Source organism: Spinacia oleracea, chromosome 3, assembly GCF_020520425.1.
Source record: "Spinacia oleracea cultivar Varoflay chromosome 3, BTI_SOV_V1, whole genome shotgun sequence".
Classification (NCBI taxonomy): domain Eukaryota; kingdom Viridiplantae; phylum Streptophyta; class Magnoliopsida; order Caryophyllales; family Amaranthaceae; genus Spinacia; species Spinacia oleracea.
This window is the reverse complement of record NC_079489.1, coordinates 154,020,795-154,042,045: the sequence shown is the minus strand read 5'-3', so window position 1 is coordinate 154,042,045 and position 21,251 is coordinate 154,020,795. Positions and strand designations below refer to the sequence as shown.

Genomic DNA, 21,251 nt, shown 5'->3' with positions numbered 1-21,251 from the left:
CAACTAAACTAAAAAGAAAATAAGAAAAACTAAAACAACTAAGCTAAGACTTCTCAAAGAAGCCAAAGAAACAAAGCTTCACAAGGAAGCTAAACAGGGAAGGTGTGGCCAACAATCGAAAAACCACCATCGGAGAAGAACGAGGGCAACCTGAAACGGACATCCGGACACATGTAAAGGACATCGGAGGCGAGAACGACAATATCGACGGCGATGAACCACCGATATGGGTCAAAGATCTAGTCTTCAAAGATCAAACAACCAAAGAAGAGAAGATCGGTCGAAATAAGAGGGACGGACGGGACAGTGGAAGAAAACCACCATCGGCGAGGCAGAACCAACGAACACGAACACGAACAGAGAGGCCGTTTCGATGGAGCAACTTCAAAATTCAGATCGAATTTCTTGTAGGAAGCCAACAAAAATTAATTTCACGAAGAAATTGACTGTACTCTGTTGAAAATACATAAGGGAAGATCAGAAAAGAGCCCTGATTTGATGGAAGATCAAAAGGGGAGAACAAGAAATATATCAGATTAAATTTCTTTGAGAAGAAGGCTAGATAATTTCGGAATTAGGGGCTAGGCTTTCTAGAGAGAAGGGAGAGCCCCTCTCTCTAAAAAACTTTTACACCTAGCAGTAATCAATCTAATAGAAATATAAGAACAATTGATTTGGGTTTTAGGTTTCAGAAATTAAGTTCATACAAATTCTATTTTCCTCTCTCCAAATTACCAACTTCGATCTTCAAAAATGGCCCTGACCAATGTAATTGAAGAACAAACCAGTGATCAAAATTCTTTGAATTCGAATCTCTCTCCTCCAAATTCATACGGGAGTGTTGTTCTTGGCGGCACTTTTGACCGCTTGCATGATGGTCACCGCCTTTTCCTCCAGGTTCTTCTTCTCTTACTCTTTAGTTCTTTCTATTTACTGCTCGCTATTTATTTAGCAACCATTATTAAGCCTCTATTTATTTAGCAACAATTCTGATAACTTGCTATTTTTGGGTCTTGAAGGAGTTGCTATTTTGGGGGAAAAAGACGATTTTTTTGCTGGTAAATGTATTTAGGCATTGGTTTGGTTTAGGCATTTGATCAAACAGTTTGTGTACACTCCCTATTCAATTTGATTCTTAAGAAATTGTGAAAAAAAATGTGAATTGGGGTTGTAAGGAAGCCAATTTTTAAGCACTGAAATTGTAGAAATTTTGCTGTAGCATATTGATAGATTGCGAGGTTCTATTATAGATGCACCCAACTAGAGATACAGAGATACCAATTGGTGTTAGAAGAAATTCAGCTATATCTTTTATAGTACTCCTTGTTTGAATCAAAGTTGGCAAGAGTAGGTAGAGTGAATCAACAATTGAAAGTGTTAGATTTGTGAAAACTCCATGAATTGGAGTGTATTCCATTCTCTACCAGGAAGTGCTTCGAACACGACATCTACTAAGATGACAAAATCTTTCATTAGAACCTTTGAATTTGTTTTTGCAGTTCATAAGTTTGTCAAACATGATCTCCATGTAGGCGTGATATTAAGGTCACTGGAATTGGATTTTCTTTTTGAGATGAATTACATAGACTGCAAGTAACAACTCATAGTTTTGCCATTCTTATGATAATTGCTTCTCGGTGTAGAAACATCGAGTCTATCAAGGGACAAAAGTGTCAGTTTTTGAAATTATGGATAGCTAATGAATCTGTTTAATAGCAAATTAGTAGAGGTATGACTTTTTATGGGATATTTCCACATGTTTAGGGATGAAAGTATTCTCTTGAAAGCTATGATTAATCGTTAAAGGGAAGACATTTGGAGACAACTTATTCTTTTCAGACTACATATTGTCTCTGCTTAATTTGGCGTGTTACTAACGCATAGTTAATGTAGGTAGCAGCTGATCTTGCTAGAGATCGTGTTGTCATTGGAGTTTGTGATGGCCCAATGCTAGCTAAAAAGCAGGTGAGCTCCTACGTCCTCACCCCAGGTCAACCCCCTCCCTCCGGACTATTTGGACACGCTGTTACTATTGTATACGTTGCAAGGATATTAATTACTGGCAACTTTTGTAGATAGAATTTGAATACCTGTTATGTATATTCCATTTCATCTTTGTTGTTATTTAGCCATAACAAGAGGATATGATTTGTACCTGAAAATACTTGAAGTCCATTTCTTTTGCTGCCACATGTAGTAAGTTTACTATCTTGAAAATCATAGTGATAAACTAACAACGGAGTAACAAGCGCTGAAGCTGTTCAGCGTGTGTTGATAAAGATAACATGCGTTTCTTAGAATTTGATAAAAAAATTAATGAACACCATGTCTGGTTCATTAGCTTGTCAAAACCTAACATTTGTGTCAAACTAATTCTAATCAGTGACCGTAAAGTATGTAACAGGCAAGTGAAAGCTGTTGCAGATGCGGGAATATGAATTAGTCATGTTCATTTTGAAATTGAAGCTGCTTTAAAGAGTGGTTGGCCATTACTGATAGTCAATCTCTCATTTAGTTGTGTCTTTCTGGGATTATTCCGTTAGAATTAGAATTTCCAGCTGAGTAATGCTGTTAAAAGCTCATCATGCATGTTAGTACTGTGAATTTGATTATCCGAATTTGAAGGTTCTGACTACCTGAGGTGACCAGAAGGGAACTCTAAGGATTCCATATGCTGGTTATTTTCATGGTTTGACAGAATTTCATCAAATTATTTTTATTGATTAATTTATTATCTGTCTTTAAACTTTTTGCAGTATGCAGAATTGATAGAGCCTATCGAGAAAAGGATGCAGAATGTGCAAGATTATATCAAGGTGCATATTTTGTACTCCATAATTATCAATTAAAAGGAACATATTCCTTGGGGAAATTCTTTTACATTACCAGTGTTGCATCGCGTAAACACTTTTTAGTTTTTTACTTATTTTCTGCAACTCATGTACACAACGTAATTGTTTGAAGTCATGAATAGACTGGTTTTTTTGACGAAATTTTGAAATTTCTTCTTTTTTCTGATGGAACTTTTGAATCTTTGTTGATATACAGAAGTTAGCTAAGGACATCTGGTCATCTGGATTTAGTTTTTTGTATCTTTGTATATGACCTCACATGGTTGACTAGAAGTATGTTTCTTTTTCTGTGTTCCTATTTCTGCAGTCCATCCATCCGGAGCTCATTGTACAAGTGGAACCTATTGTAGATCCTTATGGTCCTTCTATTGTTGATGAAAATTTGGAGGCCATTGTAGTCAGGTATTTTACGTAAATCTAAACTGCAGTTAATAAAGCAGTAAATAGAAATTGTACTTGTTATCTCAGGATGCCCTTTGGGTTGTCGTGCTAGGCCGGGCCGTCGTGCCTAAGCTTAGTTTTACTAAATTTAACGTGCTTTGTCATGCCGGGTCGAGTCGTATCTTCCTTTTCGTGCTTTTCCAAAAAAAAAACACACGGCCCACGACTTTGTGCTCGTGCCGGGCTGTACTTTTTTGTGCACGGGCCGATCCGGGCCGTACTTTTTGTGCATGGGGCGGGCCGGATTTTATCTGGTCGGGTCGGGCTTTTATCGTGTCTGGCCGGCCCACATCCATCTTTAATTCCCATATATCCCCTCGTTACTACAGTTCTTGGCTTCTTCTGATTCTCGATGTACTCTGTCTTTTCTCTTTTCTTGCACACACTTCACCTGGAGCATCGTGTAGTTGTTATATGCATAGTACTTTTACCAGTAGTATACCTAAGAATGGGATTCATCTTCTTTTTACACGAGAGATTTGATGGCATTGCACAAAGGAAGTGTCACACCGTTTTTTTGTAACACTTGACTTTGCGATGCAGCTGAAGAACAAAACATTGCTTATCCCTTCCTGAATCCTGTTTAAGATACTTTTGAGCCTTCAGTTTTGAACTTTATATGATCTTGAATAGAACCAAAACTAAATGATCTTTGCTCCTGCTTTTACTAACAGTAAGGAGACTTATCCCGGAGGATTGTCAGTCAACCGAAAGAGAATCGAGAAGGGGCTGTGTGAAGTAAAGGTACTTTCTTTGACCTGCAAACTTTCTTTCTTACAAAACACGTACAAGTTTACTGTAAATCGAGGCTTGTCAATGTACATTACTTACTTCCATATCCTTGTGTTGGTCTAAAGCTCAAACTGTATAATAACTGCAGATTGAAGTTGTAGATTTAGTACCGGAGGCAACAAGTGGTGATAAGTTGAGTTCGACAACCTTAAGAAAGCTCGAAGCAGAGAAAGTAGGAGTTCAGCAAGAAGCCTGAAATTTCTACCTTTGTGTTTAATCAGTTCTGCTTCTGGGATTGATCCCTCTTTTTCACTTTGTATGAAAGTGATACACTCTATAAGTCCATATACACATGTACACAAGATTACCCCTGCTATCCCGGGCGGGTTCCGACCCGGTAAGGCACTTCATCTTACCTTCAAAAAAAAAGTACAAAAGATTACACCAAACAGTGTCTTGGTCTAGTGAAAAAAAATCCACTAGTTTGCTAATTCGGACAGGTTGACCCATGTAGGGTTCCGACCCGGTAGAGCACTTCGATCATCTTATCCTCAATGGATTTTGTACAAACGATTACAATGATTTACACTAATAAATAAAAGTGTGTTTAGACGGACAATTTTGCTTTAGCTACAAACTAGTAGCTACGTTGTATGTGCTTTTGGATTGTTATATTGATGTTTACCCAATATTAGTTCATCGATCAATTAACAGAGCGGTTACAAGGGAATTTGTATTGAGAATAAATTTTGTATTTAAGGGTGTCTTCTTTTCACCTTGAATAAATGAGTTTTAGACTTTATAAGTTTAGATAAGTTGTAATTGGTTTCTATAAAGTCAATAAGTCCCAATCAGGTGCTACTCCGTATATGTTTACGCTCTTGGGCTTGACTCTTTAGTAATCAGGTCTAAATTCGTCTAATAAGTTTCAATCAGGTTTAATAAAATTTGTTAACTTCAGGTTATAGAAGAGAAAAGAACTTATTAGAACAAGCAAGACTGGACTGCTTGAAAGTTGCGTGGCTCGAAGAGAATGCCCCTAACCTGTCAAAAAAAAGTGACTCCGGTTAGGGGATCATTATTCCAATTTAGAAGAAAAAAAAGTATTGATTCGTAATTCCCTAACAATGACTTACATTTTCGTGCAATAATGTAAATCGTCAAAATAGAAAGCGGTAATTATTTAAGAACTAAATAAGTTAATTAAAAGGACAATTATTTTGGAATAAGAGGGAGTATAATTTTTGCTACCCTTGGGTTTGACTTTGACCAATTTCAATGTAGTTAACCATGAAAGGATGAACCTCGTCGTTTTAGGCAACACCACAATAGGCGGTTATGAAAATATTAACGGCTCCTTACTATTTAAATTTCGAAAAAAACCCTCCCAAAAATATCCACAAACAAACTCCCCTCATAAACAGCTTCGTCTTCCCCAAACCCTTATTCTCATTATCATTCATCTTCAAAGAAAAAAACCCCCATTTTTTGTTGAGAGAGAGAGAGAGAATTTAGAGAGAGAAAAAACCCCTAATTTTCTTCTTGAAGAACAGAGAGTTTGAGAAATTAAGCGCTCTTCCTCAATCTTCAGCAAGGTAATCATAATCTTCTACTTAATCAAGTTTCTATTTATCATTTTGTTATAATGTTGATCTGGGTTTATGATAAATCCTTCAATTTGCTTCAACTAAGTTGTTAGAAATCAAATTTAGTACCAAATAGTAGAAATTAACTCTTGCCCTAGTTATTAATTTTCCTCAAGAATCTTAGTAGTAATTTCTGTTTTCTTTCCATTTTTTTTTTGTTTTGGATTAATTTAAATTGAAATTTCCGACGAAATCCAGTAACCCTATTATGAGTTGATCTTCAATTTATAAATTACAAATATATGCTCTGTTTTGATTTATTTAATGGATTATGTCGAATTCAGATAATTCCGTGTTGATTTTCAGGTGTATTGGGCAGAAACCATAATCTTCTACTGAATTTAGTTGCTCTTTATCACTTTTAGAAATAATTTTGATCTGGGTTTATGATAATTTCTTAAATTTGCTTCAACTAAGTTGTTAGAAATCAAATTTAGTAACAATCCTCTTGCCCTAGTTATTAATTTTTCTCAAGAATCTTGGTATTAATCTCTGAATTTTTTTCATCCTTTTTTGTTTTAGTTCTGTATCATAATTTCCGACAAAACACAGTAACCCTAAATGAATTGATCTTCAATTTTATAAATTACAAAAATATGCTCTGTTTTGATTAATTTGATGGATTTTGTCGAATTCTGATAATTCCGTGTTGATTTGCAGGTGTATTTTTCAGAAATTAACCCGAAGATGAATGATTTGATGACGAAATCGTTCTTAAATTATGTGGATTTGAAGAAACAAATCCAATCAGACCATGAAACAGAGCTTTCTGAACCAGAAACATGGCAGGAATTAAACCCAGTTGACCAAGAAAATCTCTCTATTTTCTTCAAACAAATCGATTCAATAAAATCCGAAATGGGGGAAATCAGTAACCTTCTTCACGATCTCGAATCCCTCCATCAAGAATCAAAGACAACACACAGCACCAAACTCCTCCGAGGGTTAAGAGATCGAATGGATTCCGACACAATTTCAATCCTCCGAAAAGTCAAAACCCTAAAATCCCAACTCGAATCCCTCGACAAATCGAACATCAAAAACAGAAGATTATCATCCTCGTTTCATGAGGGTAGCAGTGTGGATCGAACCAGGGTTACAGTCACAAACGGGTTAAGAATCAAATTCAAGGACATAATCTTCGATTTCACAGGATTAAGGGACACAATCATGAATGATCACAGGGATGATTTAAGAAGAAAGTACTACAATGCAACAGGAGAGAAACCCAGTGAAGAAACTGTTGAGAAACTGTTGTCAGGAAGTATGAAAATCGGGTTTTTCGAGGAGGAAAAGGAGAGATATGGAGTTGTTAAGGATATTCAAAGAAGTTTGAATAAACTTCATCAGATATTTCTTGATATGGCTGTTTTGATTGATAAACAAGGTGAACAGATTAATGATATTGAGCAGAATGTGGTGAATGCAGGGGATTATATCAGTGGTGGGACTAATAGTCTGTATTATGCTAAACAGATGAAGAAGAAGAACAGTAAATGGGTTTATTGGGTTTGGGCTGTTGGATTCATCATCTTGTTGGTCTGTTTCATCTCCTTAATTGCACTTAGTTAGGTTAATTGGGGTTTTTGATTTGGTTATGTAAATGGATTTTAGGGTTTAAGGGTGGGTTTTGAGCTTTTCTGAGCTCATTTAGTTGGTTGCTTTCGGATTTGTCAAATCTTTTTGGCTTGTTTTTGGGTGTGAAGAAGCTCATTATATGTCAAAAGATTACAATAATTTGCTTTGGGTCTGTCTAATCTCCTTAATTGCCCTTAGTTAGGACACATATAGACACAGATTCTTGTGTTTTTAGTTTAATTGGGGTGGTTTTGATTTGGTTATGTAAATGGATTTTAGGGTTTAAGGGGGGTTTTGAGCTTTTCTGAGCTCATTTAGTTGGTTGCTTTTTTCGGATTTGTCAATTTTTTTTGGGTTGTTTTTGGGTGTGAAGAAGCTCATTATATGTCAAAAGATTACAAATGATTTACACTCTTGATAAATAAAAGTGTGTTTTCTTGCTATTAGTTCCTGAATCCTCATGTCTTTTTCGATCTGATCTGAACTTTGGCCTAACTTGCGTAAATTGAAACATTTTTATGTCATGTATATTCCACATTCAGAGATCTGATCTGGTGTATGAGTTTGGAGTTGTATAAACAGTGAAGTCTAACAGAAGATAATCATGGAACTGCTGCGGCAATATGTGTATTATGTTGTATAGACTGATTAAACAAACAGAAACGCGGGTGATAACTTCTTCTTTTGTACTTCTGTTGGTGAAGATCCAACATTGAAAGCTTACACTGCAGTTTTAGTGTCAGACCAATACCGCTGATACAATCAAAATACTTGTGAAATAATTCTGAACAATATCTTGATTATACAGCATAATTTTGAACATTAGGAAGAGTTTCTCTAAGGATTATACAGCATAATTCTGATTATACAGCATTATTTTGATTATACAGCATAATTCTGATTATACAGCATTACTTTGATTATACAACATAATTCTGATTATACAGCATTATTTTGATTATACAGCATTATTTTGATCATCATACGCAATACTAAGCTGCTGCCTGTGTTGCTGTCCAAGAATGCTCAGTCATTTTCGAGTTACTCATTTGATGCATCGAGTTATATACATTCCACAAATCCAGGAAATGTGACTACTTCCCTTGCAATGGTCAAGTAACAGTCAATAGAATTTATTTTTTTACTAAGACCCCAACCACAATTTACAGCTCTTCACTAACACTTTCTAAGTAAATTATTTCTTTACAATCATACATAAAGATCTATTTAGCATTGGAAATAAGATGATAAATGAACAAAGAGGTGTGGGACTGGGCTACAGTTACTGCGTAGTTTTCTAAACAACCACTGACAGCTACATCAGGTTAGACCTGATCAAATGGCGGGCCGGGCCGAGCGAAGAAAAAACTGCCCATTGTGTCGGGCCGGGCCAAGCTTCGGGTTAATTTTTGTGCCCAAAACCCGCTATTTCGGGCCAAATTAGCGGGCTTTCTGGTCATTTTCGGGCCGGGCCAAATTTATGACTAAAATTGTTGTTTTACGTTGTCCAAAGCCCGCAATTTTTTTTAGAAAGTTCGGGCCGGGCCCGAAAAGCGGGCTGAAATCTTCTGCCCAAAACCCGTAAATTTGCCGGGCCCATGATGATCAGCTCTAAAACAGGCTACTTTTCTTAGTAGAAATTATGAGCAAAAGTTGAAGTTAATGAGAATTATGAATGGTGAGAGTCTGAGAGACGTACAATTACAGATACCATGAATCAATTTAAAACTGCAACCTGATACAAATGTACCCTATCAGTGATTCAGCTCCATCATAAACTGTCTGCTTTATTTATGATCAGTATCGTTTTTCATACAGCATTCTGTCCACAAAATCTTACAGCTTCAATAGAGGGAAATGCAAGGAAATTCGATTTCAATAATTCTTTTTAACAAGACATCATTTCAGTGCCCAATATCAAATATGTAAGCAGGATACTCACTCAAAAGTACGTATAGCATGGAAAGCTAAAGTCCCACATTGACTGCTAAAGACCACTTTAGCCTAAAATGACAAGAAACCAAATATCTGCAACACTAGTCTTCAACATCAACACCTGACTGCTAATAACCAAATCCAAGCAGAAGCTAAGCAACAACAGTGGTGGGAGGAGGAAGTCTTGTACCCTTGTTCTATACTCGGTATACTATTGAAATGGTATACTAATATTCTGCATTTTCATTTAGTACCAAACCACATAGTTTGGTACAAGAGGAGTAGTTGTATTTTCTCATGTGGTACCAAACAACATAGTTAGGTAACGTGGTTTCATTTTTATTTGGTTCCAAACAACATAGTTTGGTACTCACAAGTCAAAAATAAATATTATTTTTCGTGGGTCAGACTCAATTTATTACATTTAGCCCTTAATTTACCACCTGAAGTTACTATTTTGTCATTAGTATACCATTTCAACGGTATAACTATTACCTATTATAGAATTAGAAAGCCTCGTGGTGGGAGTGAAGTCCTTGCTTGCAAATACTAAATAGTTGGAGCTACAAGCTCAACCATTGTGGAAAAAGAAAGGTTGTAGCTTTGCAAAATCTTGTAGCTTTATGGAGTTACGAGCTTGATAATATTCAAGTGGGACCAACTACTCTCTTTATCGGAACAAAACATTGAAATGATTCACATGTTTGATCATGACCTAGCTACAGGAGGTTGTAGTTTTTCATTGGAGAAGTTGTAGCTTAGAAAAGTAGTAGCTTGAAAATCTGATGTGGCAAGTAAAACTACAAGAGTTGTAGCTTGACCGTTTCTCATGCTCTAGGAACTCCTAATAAAAGTCAACTATGGCCATATTTGACCAGCCAGCCAACCACAAAAGCACCATTTGTTATTTTCCATGTTGAAAAGCTAATTGAAACAGCTGCTTCATCAAAAACCAAACTCAAAACAAAGAGCTAAAAGTCAAACCTGATCAACAATGACTAGGAAGACAACACCAACAGCAAAAATGCACTAAGAGCTGATAATTTTCTAGAAATGATTAACAACTAACATACTAGGAGCTTGTTTGGTATATTGCTTTTTAAGGGTTTGGAAATGGAATCAATTTATACCAAACATGTACTAATTGAACGTTTGTTACATGTTGGTTTGGTTGGCATGAAATAGAGGAAATGAGGGAAGTGAGATTTTCCAGGAATTTGGAATACGACATTAGAAGTGGCTTACCCACTCTCCCCACGTACATAAGAAGCTTCTTAGTGCAGGTAATTAAGGCTTTGTTCTATTCGACTTATTTTAACTTATTTCAGACAAAATAAGTTCGGATAAGTTCATATAATATAAGTTCAGTCAAGATAAGTCCTAAGTTAACCAAACAAGCACTAAGAATTGATAAGTCCTAAGTTAACCAAACAAGCACTAAGAACGGAGCCCAACTTTCCATGTAAATAAACTTCTTGTGCGAATTTAAATCCTAAGTTAACCAAACAAGCACTAAGAATTGATAAAATTTACATGAATTCCAAACCTAAACGCGCAAAACTCTATTTACGATTTTACCCCTCTTTGAATTCTCATGGTATTTAATGATCATAACCATTTAAAATATGAATAGCTCATGAAATCTCTATAGAAGAAAAAATTACAATTTGTACTTTGTATTTACAAAACTACTCCTTGATTCCGTATATTACAAATCTCATTCAATTTATCCCTAACAATATGAAAAATCTAAAGACCTAAAGTATTAACATAAAAATACCAATTTGTCAAAAAAAAATAACCCCACAGAAAAAGAAAAAAACATAACAGAAATTTTCAAGCTTGTGAATTTTGACGTGTTTATAACAATCCTGACGTCACTTACAAAAATTTTGTATCAAAAGTGGGACCCACATTTACCTTCTCCCACATCATACGGACATCGGGCCCACTTCCCGCCAATCACGATCAATATCTACGTCTATTGGCGGGCCCACCTCTCTCCGCCTCCAAATAGGACCGCCGCCACCGCCTCCGCCACGACCCAACGGCTCAGATTTCGTACCGTCTATTTCGACATCACCGGCCCAAGAATCCGATTTCCGGCCAGAAGCAAACCTTTTCATTGCTCCTAAACCGGGTGGTTCACATAACCCGGACGGTTCACCCGACCCGACACTATCATTCGGGTTAAACCCACGTTTTTTCTTTGAACTTGAACTTCTTCTCACAAAATTCCCCTCTTGTTGTTGATCAGCATCAATATCAATACACCCCAATTTATTGTTATTATTTCCTTTATGCCGGAAAATTGACCGGAAGTTTTTCCAAAACCCGGTTTTATTATTCCTTTCCTTTATACTCTTATTCCGACCCAAACCCGGTTCGTTTACCTTCTTCCGGTTCTTCCCTCTACGACTCCTATCTTTCCTAGACCGTACCCGCCCCATACATGAAACCTTAGGTGAACCGGGTTCGGTCAACGCTATAACCGGTTTACCAACCGGGTCAGCCCGTTTTGGAAATAGCCGTACACTTGTAGGCCGGCAATGATGCCTCCGATTCTTGACTTCCGCGTAATTCTGCTTCTGAGGTTTGGGGAGCGCAATTAGCGACGCTTTTGACAAATTACCCGAATAACGCTGTGACCCGGCGGTAATATGAACCGGGTTCGAGCTAGTAGTTGAATTCACACCTTTGCCGGAATCTTTCCGATCAAGAAAGGCGTTCCGGTCAAACCAGTCAAGCTCGGCGTCTTTGGAGAGCCAGAATGATTCCGGCGCGTAATCGGGTGGTGGGATCGGTGGGTTTTCTTCCTCGTCCGCCGCGGTCAGGGTGTCTTCACCAACGCCTCCGACGGCGAGGGTTTCACAGGCGACTTTCCGGTCGTGGGTGGCGCCGGCGCAGACTGAAGCAAGGTCGACTTGGGGCATTTTATGATGAAAAGAGGAGAGAGAAAGTGAGTGATGTAGAGAGGAAGGGGGTTTGAAATATTTGTGGGATTTTTGAAGGAATGGAAAGAATAATTAAAGGGAAAAGGGGAGGAAAGAAGAAGGTGTTTCAGTGTTTGTGTGTGGGGCCCATGAATGAGGTGGATCAGTGGATGTTTTGGTATTTGGTTTTGGTTTGGTGATGATTTTTGGAGGGAATTTCAACTATATTGACTTCTTGTGTTTTTATGGTTTTATTGCTTGTTTTTTAATGATATTTATACTACTTTTTTAATATGACAAAACTATTTTACACTCCTTTCCTTTTCATTTTCATTTTTTAATTTTAATTAAGAAAAGAAAATCCGGTTAACCCTTTGATAAAACCAATCTAACTCGTCCTTTCGCAAGTGATAAGGCTTAGGGGGTTTTGAGCTTTTACGAGGTCATTAATTTGGTTGTTTTATGACTTATAGTATCGTTTGGTTGACCTAGGAAGTAAAATTATTTAGGAAGAAGATTTTTTCATGTATTGACATTTCATAAGAAATAGGAAATGTTGTTTGCTTGAACGCGGGAAGTAATCTTTCTCATGAGAAGGTTCACTTACCTTTGAGACCTAGGTAAGCAACTTGCTCCATTTTGTGCTTTCCATGTTTTTGCAAACCAAACAACGTAACACTACAATCTTCCACTTTCCTATGAAGTTACATTTCCCATGATTTTTTTATGTCAACCAACCTATTTGTCAATTCTTTTGGCTTGCTTTAGGGGTGAAGAAGCTCATTAGATGTGAAAACATTTCAATGGCTTACACCATATACATAGCCATACACAAAGGTGTTACAATCCGGTCAAAATCATGCACTTCTCTCGTTCATGGGGTCCCCGATTATACATTCTCGTTGACCACGGTACCCTCACTCCATGCAGAGTTAGTGAGCCGTGGACAACGCAGAGTCGAATTTGTTGATTCTCGAATACCAATCCCGGTTGATCAACCGAGTTGCAATCCATCCCGCCACTTATATTCCTTAGGCTCCATGGGGGGCATTCTCGACGAGCAAGGCCCAAGTGTCCTCATCTCTTTCCTATTGGCGAACTTATGTTGAACTCGTCTGTTCTCCAGAACTTTCGCCTAACTTTTTTGCGTAAATTGAAGCATTTTTATGTCATGTACAACCATATCCATATATCTGATCTGGCGTATGAGCTTGAAGGTGAATAAACAGTCAAATCTCACAGAAGATAATCATGGAAATGCTACAGCATATATGTATTATTATGTATAGACTGATTAAACAAACAGAAACATGGTGACAACTTCTTCTTTTGTACTTCTGTTGGTGAAGATCCATTATTGAAAGCTATGCATTGTACAACATTAGTTATAAAAAAAATCTGCAGTTTTGGTGTAGACCAAAACCGCCGATACAATCAAAATACATGTGAAATAAAATTTGAACATTATACAACTTTATTTTTATTAAACAAATGAAATGTTGCCAACTCTAGGAAGAGTATCTCTAAGATGTTGACGAGGTAGTAAGGGAGATCCTCCCATCCAAAGCTCACGCACTGAAACGGCTATTCCTCAAACATGAAGCCACATTAATGATTAATCATCTTACGCAATACTAAGATGCTGTGTTGCTGTCCAAGATTGCTCAGGCTGTAGCTCTATTTCTTTAATCTGCATTACAGAATGATATATGAATAAACACTTAGTATCAATAATGGCTAAAATACTTTCTAAGATGACCTTGTAAGCAGAAAGATAAATCATTTCACAAGGGATTTGGCGTAACAAACAATTTCAGACTTCATTATGAAAGAAAATAGCTACCTTGACCAGAATGGATAATATTTTGGTTTGGAACTTCAGAGGGCTTGAATAAAAGTGATAAGCAAGTTGAGGCGAGGAAACTAATCCATGCTCACAATATCAAATTATTCAGCCTTCTGGAAATAAGGGTCAAATCTTCAAAAGTGGAGATTTGTACCTAGGATTGTGCCCTTGTTGGTGTTCTACATCAATTAGTAGTGTGATTAATAAAGGAAGAATTTTGTTTTAGCATGTCAACCTTCTGTTTTCAATGTGACTATTCTGCATTGTGCTGCTCCATTCATTCATTGTATGATTCATCCTATGGAAGGCGCCTCTTTTTTGTGTAACTTTTTGTATGGCATAAATGATAAGAAGGATAGGGTTGATTTGTGGCATAATCTCAAAGGAACAGCTGATAACTCTTATGATCGATGGGTAGTTATGGGTGAGTAAAATGCATTATTGAACATGAATGAGAGAGTTGGAGCTCCTGTAAGAATGTCTGAGGTTAACCATTTTGAATCAAGGGTCGACGAACAGGCAAACTAAAACATCCAGAAAGCACATGATACTGTCGAATGGGGTTTTCTTAGAGAAATACTTCGAGGATTGGGTTTTCCAATCCTTTTTACTAAGTTCATTGTGACATGTGTACAAACTCCAAACTTCACCTTGTTGCTCAATGGTGCGCCTTCTGAATTCTTTAATTCCAAGAGAGGATTAAGGCAAGGAGACCCAATGTCTCCTTTTTTTTTGTCCTCTGTATGGAATATCTTACCTTACCAGAATCATGGCATTGATAGGCAAGCAACATGATTTTAACTTTCACTCCAGGTGTAAAGCCTCAAAACTAAACCACCTTTGTTTGGCTGATGACTTGATCATCTTTTGCAAAGGTGAGACAACTATTGTGAGCATGATAATTCAGGGTCTTCAATTGTTTCAAGCCACAACCGGATTAAAGGCTAACAAAGGGAAATCTGCATTTTATACACGTGGCATGGAGGATCAAGAAATGGAGAATATTGCTGCAATTTCTGGTTTTCAGGTTGGTTCGCTTCCCTTTATATACCTCGGAGTTCCTGTTAGTGCTAGGAAACTTAATGCTGGTGATGGTGAGCAAATGATTGATAAGATGATAGCAAGAATTAGAGTGTGAATTTCAAGGCACCTATCTTTTTCTGCGGCTCGTGAGAAAATGGACTAGGAGACAAGAAGATACCGCTGGAATATGTAAAATAAGATGCCCACCACCGAAATTGAGACGTTATAAACCCCAAGGAACGATACTTAAATACATTGGATTAAGGTTTTAAAAGTAAAAAAAGGAAAGGATTGTCTTATGAGTTGATTAGATTAATTGGTGTATTAATTACCGCAAAACTGTGTTTATGTACAATGAGTGTATTCTATACAATAAATATTCATTGTTAGTCTATTATTGGACTAATTGTTAAACAGGGAGTCAAATATTATTTGATTATGTTCAGATTATAGTCAATTTCATACTGGCCGTTTACAATTGGTGAATCCTGTTTTAATGAGTATAAACAATTACTTTGCGCAAATCTTCATATTGCCTAAAGCCATTTTGAGAAGATTGAATGCAATAGGTAGATCTTTTCTTTTGAGTGGTCATTATGATTGCAACAAGCCGGGATATGTAGCCTAGGGAAATTTGTGTCAACCTAAGAGTTGGGTGGTGGGCTTGGCATAAGGAACGTCCTAGTTTGGAATAAGGCTGCATCGGGGGAACAAGCATGGGGTGTTTTGCAGAACTAAAGACGACATCATTGTAGCTTTACAAGATGATAATTGGTTATCTACACCATCATACAAAATAGCTAGTGTTTATACTAACTTGCTAGGGCCTGGTTAGAAGAAACAATGGGCTAAAATGATGTGGAATAGGCTTTCTGTGCCTAAGCATAAGTTTATTTTCTGGCTCGATCTGCTTGAAAGGTTATAAAAAAGACAAAAACTTTTCCGACTTCATATTATTGAGACAGAAAAGTGTGATATATTTGAGAGAGGAAAGGAAAATCATATACACTTGTTTTTTGAATGTGAATACAGTAAGATGTGCATCAAAAACATTAAGAGTTAGTAGGGAATTTGTGCTGTGACAAAACAACTTCTATCTTTTACTAAGATGGATCTGTAGCAGCAACTATGTACATGTTGTGGCATGTTCGAAATTAAGTTGTTTGGAAGTTCCATGTAATCATGTATCTGCAGTGGATGTGATTACTTCACAGATCAAGTCTGCAGTAGGGCAGAATTACTTGTATTTTGGACAATAAACTGATAAAGTGTTTGTGACTGATAGAGAGTGGTTTGATACCTTGTAATCACTTGTATTTTTTATTTTATTTTTGCTGTACGACTAGTCTTAGGTGAGTGTTTGCAGAGAAGTTTTTCTCCTTCTTGATGTATTCATGATTGATCAATTTTGGAAATAAATTTACTTAATTACCAAAAAAAAAAAATTAGCTATCCTGAAGAGAAAACCATATACTTGGTAGCTCGGATATGTCATCCTGAAGTAAAAATAACCAAGAAATTACCTGGGCATTTTCAACACAAACGAAATCTTTGTAAGAAGCCTCCATCTGCAGATGTGGGTTCCACAACACCGCATCTGACCAACTGCATAAGATAAACTACGAGTGAGGAATGCCAAACCCAGAAAGTTGAGTCTAAACAACTTTTTTAAGAAATAAGACTGTACTTGGTACTCTTGACTAATATCTTGTCACCCAAGCCATTTTCGAGGAGTAACTCATTTGATGCATCGAGATATACACAGTCCACAAATCCAGGAAATGTGACTACTTCCCTGCAATGTAAAATAAGAGTCAATAGACTATTTTACTAAGTACACAATTACACTCTACAGCTCTTCACAGACACTTTCTAAGTAAATTATTTCTCTAAAATCATACATAAAGATCTATTTAGCATTGAAAATAAGATGATAAATGAACAAAGAGGTGTGGGACTGGGATATAGTTACTCCATAGTTTTCTGAACAACCACTGACAACTACATCAGACCAATTACTGCATTCCTTGCCTCTTCTAACAAAAAAATTATAAACAGGCTGAATTTCTTAGTAGAAATCATGAGCAAAAGTTGAAGTTAACGAGAATAATGAATGGTGACTTGGTGTACAATTAGAGATACCATGAATCAATTTTAAACTGTAACCTGATACAATGTACCATATCAGAACCGTAATAAGCTGTCTGTTATTTCGCATCCACTTAACTCAGTGTTAGGATTCTCCTACTAAGCTGGCATTGGATGTAACACGCACTCACATGATTAAAATATGGATTATAAATCATAATCTTTACCTCTCCTCTATACCCTCTTCAGGATTTTGAGGATCTACTTCTTTGTTAAGTGTTTTGCAACCTTTCAGACCTGTAACAGCCACATCGGCAATCGCAGCCTGCAAAAGTGACCAAAACAGTTCAGATGGAGTTTCGTAAATCTAAACAATATGCACGTACATAACCAAAAGAGATTCTTAATTCAAATAATTTCGACTATTTGTAACTTTTAAAGAAGCCCATAGGGCATATGATTGAGAACATAGCCATTGATAATAACACTAGTGATTTATGATCAGTATCTCAATAGATGAACTGCAAAGTAATTTGATTTTCTTATTTTTATCAAGACATCATTTCAGTATGTTATTGTAAGCAGAGTACTCACCCGAAAGTACGTATGCAAAGCAGTGCTAAAAGAAAAGGCTTTTTTGTCTGTGTTAGTGACAATTAGTTCTGTAGAAAGGCTAGTGGAATCCAGAATGACCTGAAAGAAGTAAAGTTAAACGCAAAAATTAAGTTTGTTAAAAGCTCATACAACCAACAAGGCCACAACACAATCTCAGTTTGTTGTTTATTTGTTGTCATTTTTCCCCCAAGGCTCGTGAAAGCGGTGCAACTAACCTTGTACAAAGCACGGAAGCTAAAGTCCCACATTGCACGGCTGTAAGGGGTATCCTTCAGTTCCAAAGTCAGAACAGGTTTCCCTTCTGTACTTTCAGAATCAACAACTGACCAGCTCATATTCCTTGCAAAACCATGCTGTGGGACAATAAAATGTAAGCAGCATTACGAAGAAGTTTGTAGACGAATAGAAAAAAGTACACAACAAAAGCAGCAACAGCAACAGGAACAACAACAATAACAACGACAACAGCAACAACAAAGATGATTTTTCTAATTTACTTTTTATGTTTTTATATACTTGTGAGTGTCGCGTATGCGACATTCACTGCCGGTGGTCCCAAGCCCGGATAAAGGAGGAAGGTTGCGGTAGGTTGGTGGCGGCCAGCGTAAAACTAAGTCACATATCATGACTTTTTATGTTTTTATTATTCACGAGTAACAACCCACAGATTTTCTAGTCCTAACATTGGAGGATGCCTAGACAAAGGCAAATGAAGGCATAATATAAATTGGTGATAAGATAACTCCCTTCATCCCCAAATAATTGAGTAAATTTGTATTTAGGACAGTCCCAAACTAATAGGCTACTTTCTTCTTCTTTTTTTCTGCAGAAATCATGTGTTTGACATTTGGTTGACACAAAAAGCATTTTCCTCCTAATGCATCACTTTATCAACCCAAATTTGCAAATGATGGAGTAACAACATTGTAGGAGCTTGTTTGGTATAGTTTTTTTTAGGTGCTGGAAATGAAACCAATTAACCGTTTCCGTTACCTATTATGTTATATGAAAGGTGGGCCATTTCCTAAGGGTAACCATTGCCACCCATTTGTTACCTCTCCCAACCTTATGGTAACAAAACTATTACCTTCCTCAATCCTCAATTTGATACAAGGGATTATTTCCTTAGTTATACCAAGCAACTAAATGGTGCCACTTACATTACCCTTTCCGCTTCTTGTTTGTTTCCATTCCATTTCCTTTCTTAAATTTATAACAAACATGCACTAAGATGATGAAAACATTGCAGAAGTTGTAATAATCATACCTGCTGTATTTTCCCAGGTCCAAACTGAGGAAAACAATGTGGGATTCCTCCACTGCCATTACAGAAATTATATCAGTGATCATACATATATATTTGACCATTCAAAGACCCCGAAACACGGGAGGCGGGATGGGGGATAAAAGAGCCAAACAAGGGAGAAACCTGATGGGTTTCTGGCCATTGAACACAGCATCAGGCCTGACAAAAAGAAGGTCCTTGCCATTTGGAATTCTCCATGAAGTCACACAACCTCCAAACAGGTACACCTCAGCCTCACTGCCTTCAACCCCATTCATCAAACACATCATTATCATTATTCTACTACTAATACTAGTCTACTACCACAATAGCAACAACAACAACAACAACATACAAGGGTAGCTTTATTTAATCAAAATTCGGAATCAATGACAAAATCACACAACAACAACAACAACAACAACAAAGGGTAGCTTTGTTTAATCAAATACGGAATCAATGACAAAATCACGCATCGTCCAGTGTTGATAGATACACCTCAGCCTCACTGCCTTCACCCCATTCATCACACATATCACTATCATTATTCTACAACTAACACTAGTCTACTACCACAGTAGCAACAACAACATAAAATGGGAAAAGTGTTTATCAATAACTGTGATTTGTAAATAGTGCAAATAACATGGCATTTTCAAAAACAAAAAATGGAAATAAAAAAACAAACGAAAAAAATGAATCAAAAGAAGAAAATTTGAGCTTAAATGAATAAAATTTGAGGTTAAATATATATAGTGAAAGTCTAGTTATTCACGATTATGCAATGTGATTGGTACAATTCATCAATAACAATTATTGATTTAAAATCACCCAATAAAATGGTAGCTTTATTTTATCAAATTCGGAATCAATGACAAAATCTCCAACAACAACAGCAACACAAAAGGGTAGCTTTATTTAATCAAATTCAGAATCAATGACAAAATCAAGCGTCGTTCAATGTTGATATATAACCTAAAGGTGAGTATAAGTGACCTACCATGAGGTGAAGTGAGAACAACCTTGGGAAGATCGCCATTTCCTTGAGTCAATTTCACTCCTTGGCTAGTAGTAGCAGTTCCATCAGTACTTGCTGATGCCCTCATACTCACTGTTGAACCCCTTTCAGAAATTCCAAATTCCAAACAAATTTACTTAAATTCGAAACTTATACTTGTAAAATTTTGTGGCAATCAGATTAATTTGGTAACAATCAGATTCAAATATGATAAAAACAATCCCTAATTAGAGCAAATGGGTAAGAGAAAGAGAGAGTTACCGATTGTTATTAGGGGAATGTAGCTTGAGGGAGGTAAGGGAAGGAAGAGAACCCGCCATTGAAATTGCACTCATCTTCAATTGGAGAGTTTTTTGGTGGTGGAGCGTAGATCACGAATTTACGATCAGTTTAGTTTAATCTGGAATATTAAGTAGTTGTGTGCCCCTACATATAAAAGATGAGTCAGTTTTCAGTTATTTTACCCCTCAAAGTCTCAAACATTAATAACGACAAGAGGTGAATTTATTTAATCTCACAAAATTTATTTTGTCTAAAAGAAATTTATTTTTGTGTGAAAATGTCAGGAAAAAAAAAATTGTTGAATTTATATTATCTGAACTTAATTGAACTTATCTGAACTTATTTCATCTGAAATAAGTTGAAATAAGATGAACATAGATTTATTCGGATTTAATCATGCCGACTCCAATTGTGTCTCTATTTTTTTTTTTTTTTGTGTGCGCGTGTGTGAATGAGACACGAGGGGCAATACAAATTATAAATGGGGGGGATTCGACTTAGGACGGTGAGACATATTGTTCCATTCCCTCAATCTAACCACTAGGTCAAGGCTTTATTGATACGAATTGTTTTGATAAGTGCTAAATATAAATTTTGAAATAGGTGTTAGTTGCACTAGTAGAAAAAACCCCTGTTGCAGCCCCCTTGTTGCAGCGTACATGTATAAATACGCTTCAACAACCAGTCGGTCAACGCGGGTCAAACCCTTTAAAGGGTTATCGCAGCGTACATTTTAGTTGTTCGCAACAAATGCGTTTGTTGCAGCGTACAAAATAAAAGCCCGCAGCAACAACCCGATGTTATTGCAGCGTACATATTATTGCCCGCTGCAACAAGTCCGCGTTTCAAATTAAAATTTTTACTTTGTTGCAACAAACCGCGCTCCTCATCCAAATATCCAAGAAACGTACGTTGTTGCAAGAAACGTACGTTGTTCCTTCTCTGCTAGCTCCAAGCCTTTTCCCTTAAACAAATAT

General features: G+C 36.7%; 3 protein-coding genes across 3 annotated transcripts; 1 reads left to right on the top strand and 2 right to left on the bottom strand.

Annotated features, from left to right (window-relative positions):
- LOC110776852 (syntaxin-112) lies at positions 1–7,695 on the top strand. Its single transcript, XM_021981411.2, has 7 exons — positions 1–897; positions 1,894–1,965; positions 2,757–2,816; positions 3,160–3,254; positions 3,968–4,037; positions 4,174–4,275; positions 6,332–7,695. The coding sequence occupies exons 1-7, from the start codon at positions 754–756 to the stop codon at positions 7,241–7,243; spliced, it is 1,455 nt and encodes a 484-aa protein (XP_021837103.2). The 5' UTR covers positions 1–753; the 3' UTR covers positions 7,244–7,695.
- Positions 7,696–10,812: 3,117 nt separating this feature from the next.
- LOC110776854 (uncharacterized) lies at positions 10,813–12,246 on the bottom strand. Its single transcript, XM_021981414.2, has one exon. The coding sequence runs from the start codon at positions 12,115–12,117 to the stop codon at positions 11,116–11,118; it is 1,002 nt and encodes a 333-aa protein (XP_021837106.1). The 5' UTR covers positions 12,118–12,246; the 3' UTR covers positions 10,813–11,115.
- Positions 12,247–13,366: 1,120 nt separating this feature from the next.
- On the bottom strand, positions 13,367–20,413 carry LOC110776853 (putative glucose-6-phosphate 1-epimerase). The gene is made up of 10 exons (XM_021981413.2): positions 20,254–20,413; positions 19,975–20,096; positions 19,119–19,236; positions 18,957–19,008; positions 17,905–18,042; positions 17,669–17,767; positions 17,302–17,399; positions 16,674–16,781; positions 16,510–16,591; positions 13,367–13,807 (listed from the first exon to the last, which is right to left on the bottom strand). Exons 1-10 carry the CDS (start codon positions 20,325–20,327, stop codon positions 13,742–13,744), a joined length of 957 nt encoding a protein of 318 aa, XP_021837105.1. The 5' UTR covers positions 20,328–20,413; the 3' UTR covers positions 13,367–13,741.
- Positions 20,414–21,251: the final 838 nt, after the last annotated feature.

Bases quoted from the DNA above. Each gene is read 5' to 3' on its own strand.
- LOC110776852 (XM_021981411.2), top strand. From the start codon at position 754: ATGGCCCTGACCAATGTAATTGAAGAACAAACCAGTGATCAAAATTCT. The intron at 1,966-2,756 runs GTGAGCTCCTAC...AACTTTTTGCAG, and splicing joins CAATGCTAGCTAAAAAGCAG to TATGCAGAATTGATAGAGCC. The intron at 4,276-6,331 runs GCCTGAAATTTC...GTTGATTTGCAG, and splicing joins AAGTAGGAGTTCAGCAAGAA to GTGTATTTTTCAGAAATTAA.
- LOC110776854 (XM_021981414.2), bottom strand. From the start codon at position 12,117: ATGCCCCAAGTCGACCTTGCTTCAGTCTGCGCCGGCGCCACCCACGAC.
- LOC110776853 (XM_021981413.2), bottom strand. From the start codon at position 20,327: ATGAGTGCAATTTCAATGGCGGGTTCTCTTCCTTCCCTTACCTCCCTC. The intron at 18,043-18,956 runs GTATGATTATTA...ATTGTCCCACAG, and splicing joins GACCTGGGAAAATACAGCAG to CATGGTTTTGCAAGGAATAT. The intron at 17,768-17,904 runs GTTAGTTGCACC...TACTTCTTTCAG, and splicing joins GCTTCCGTGCTTTGTACAAG to GTCATTCTGGATTCCACTAG.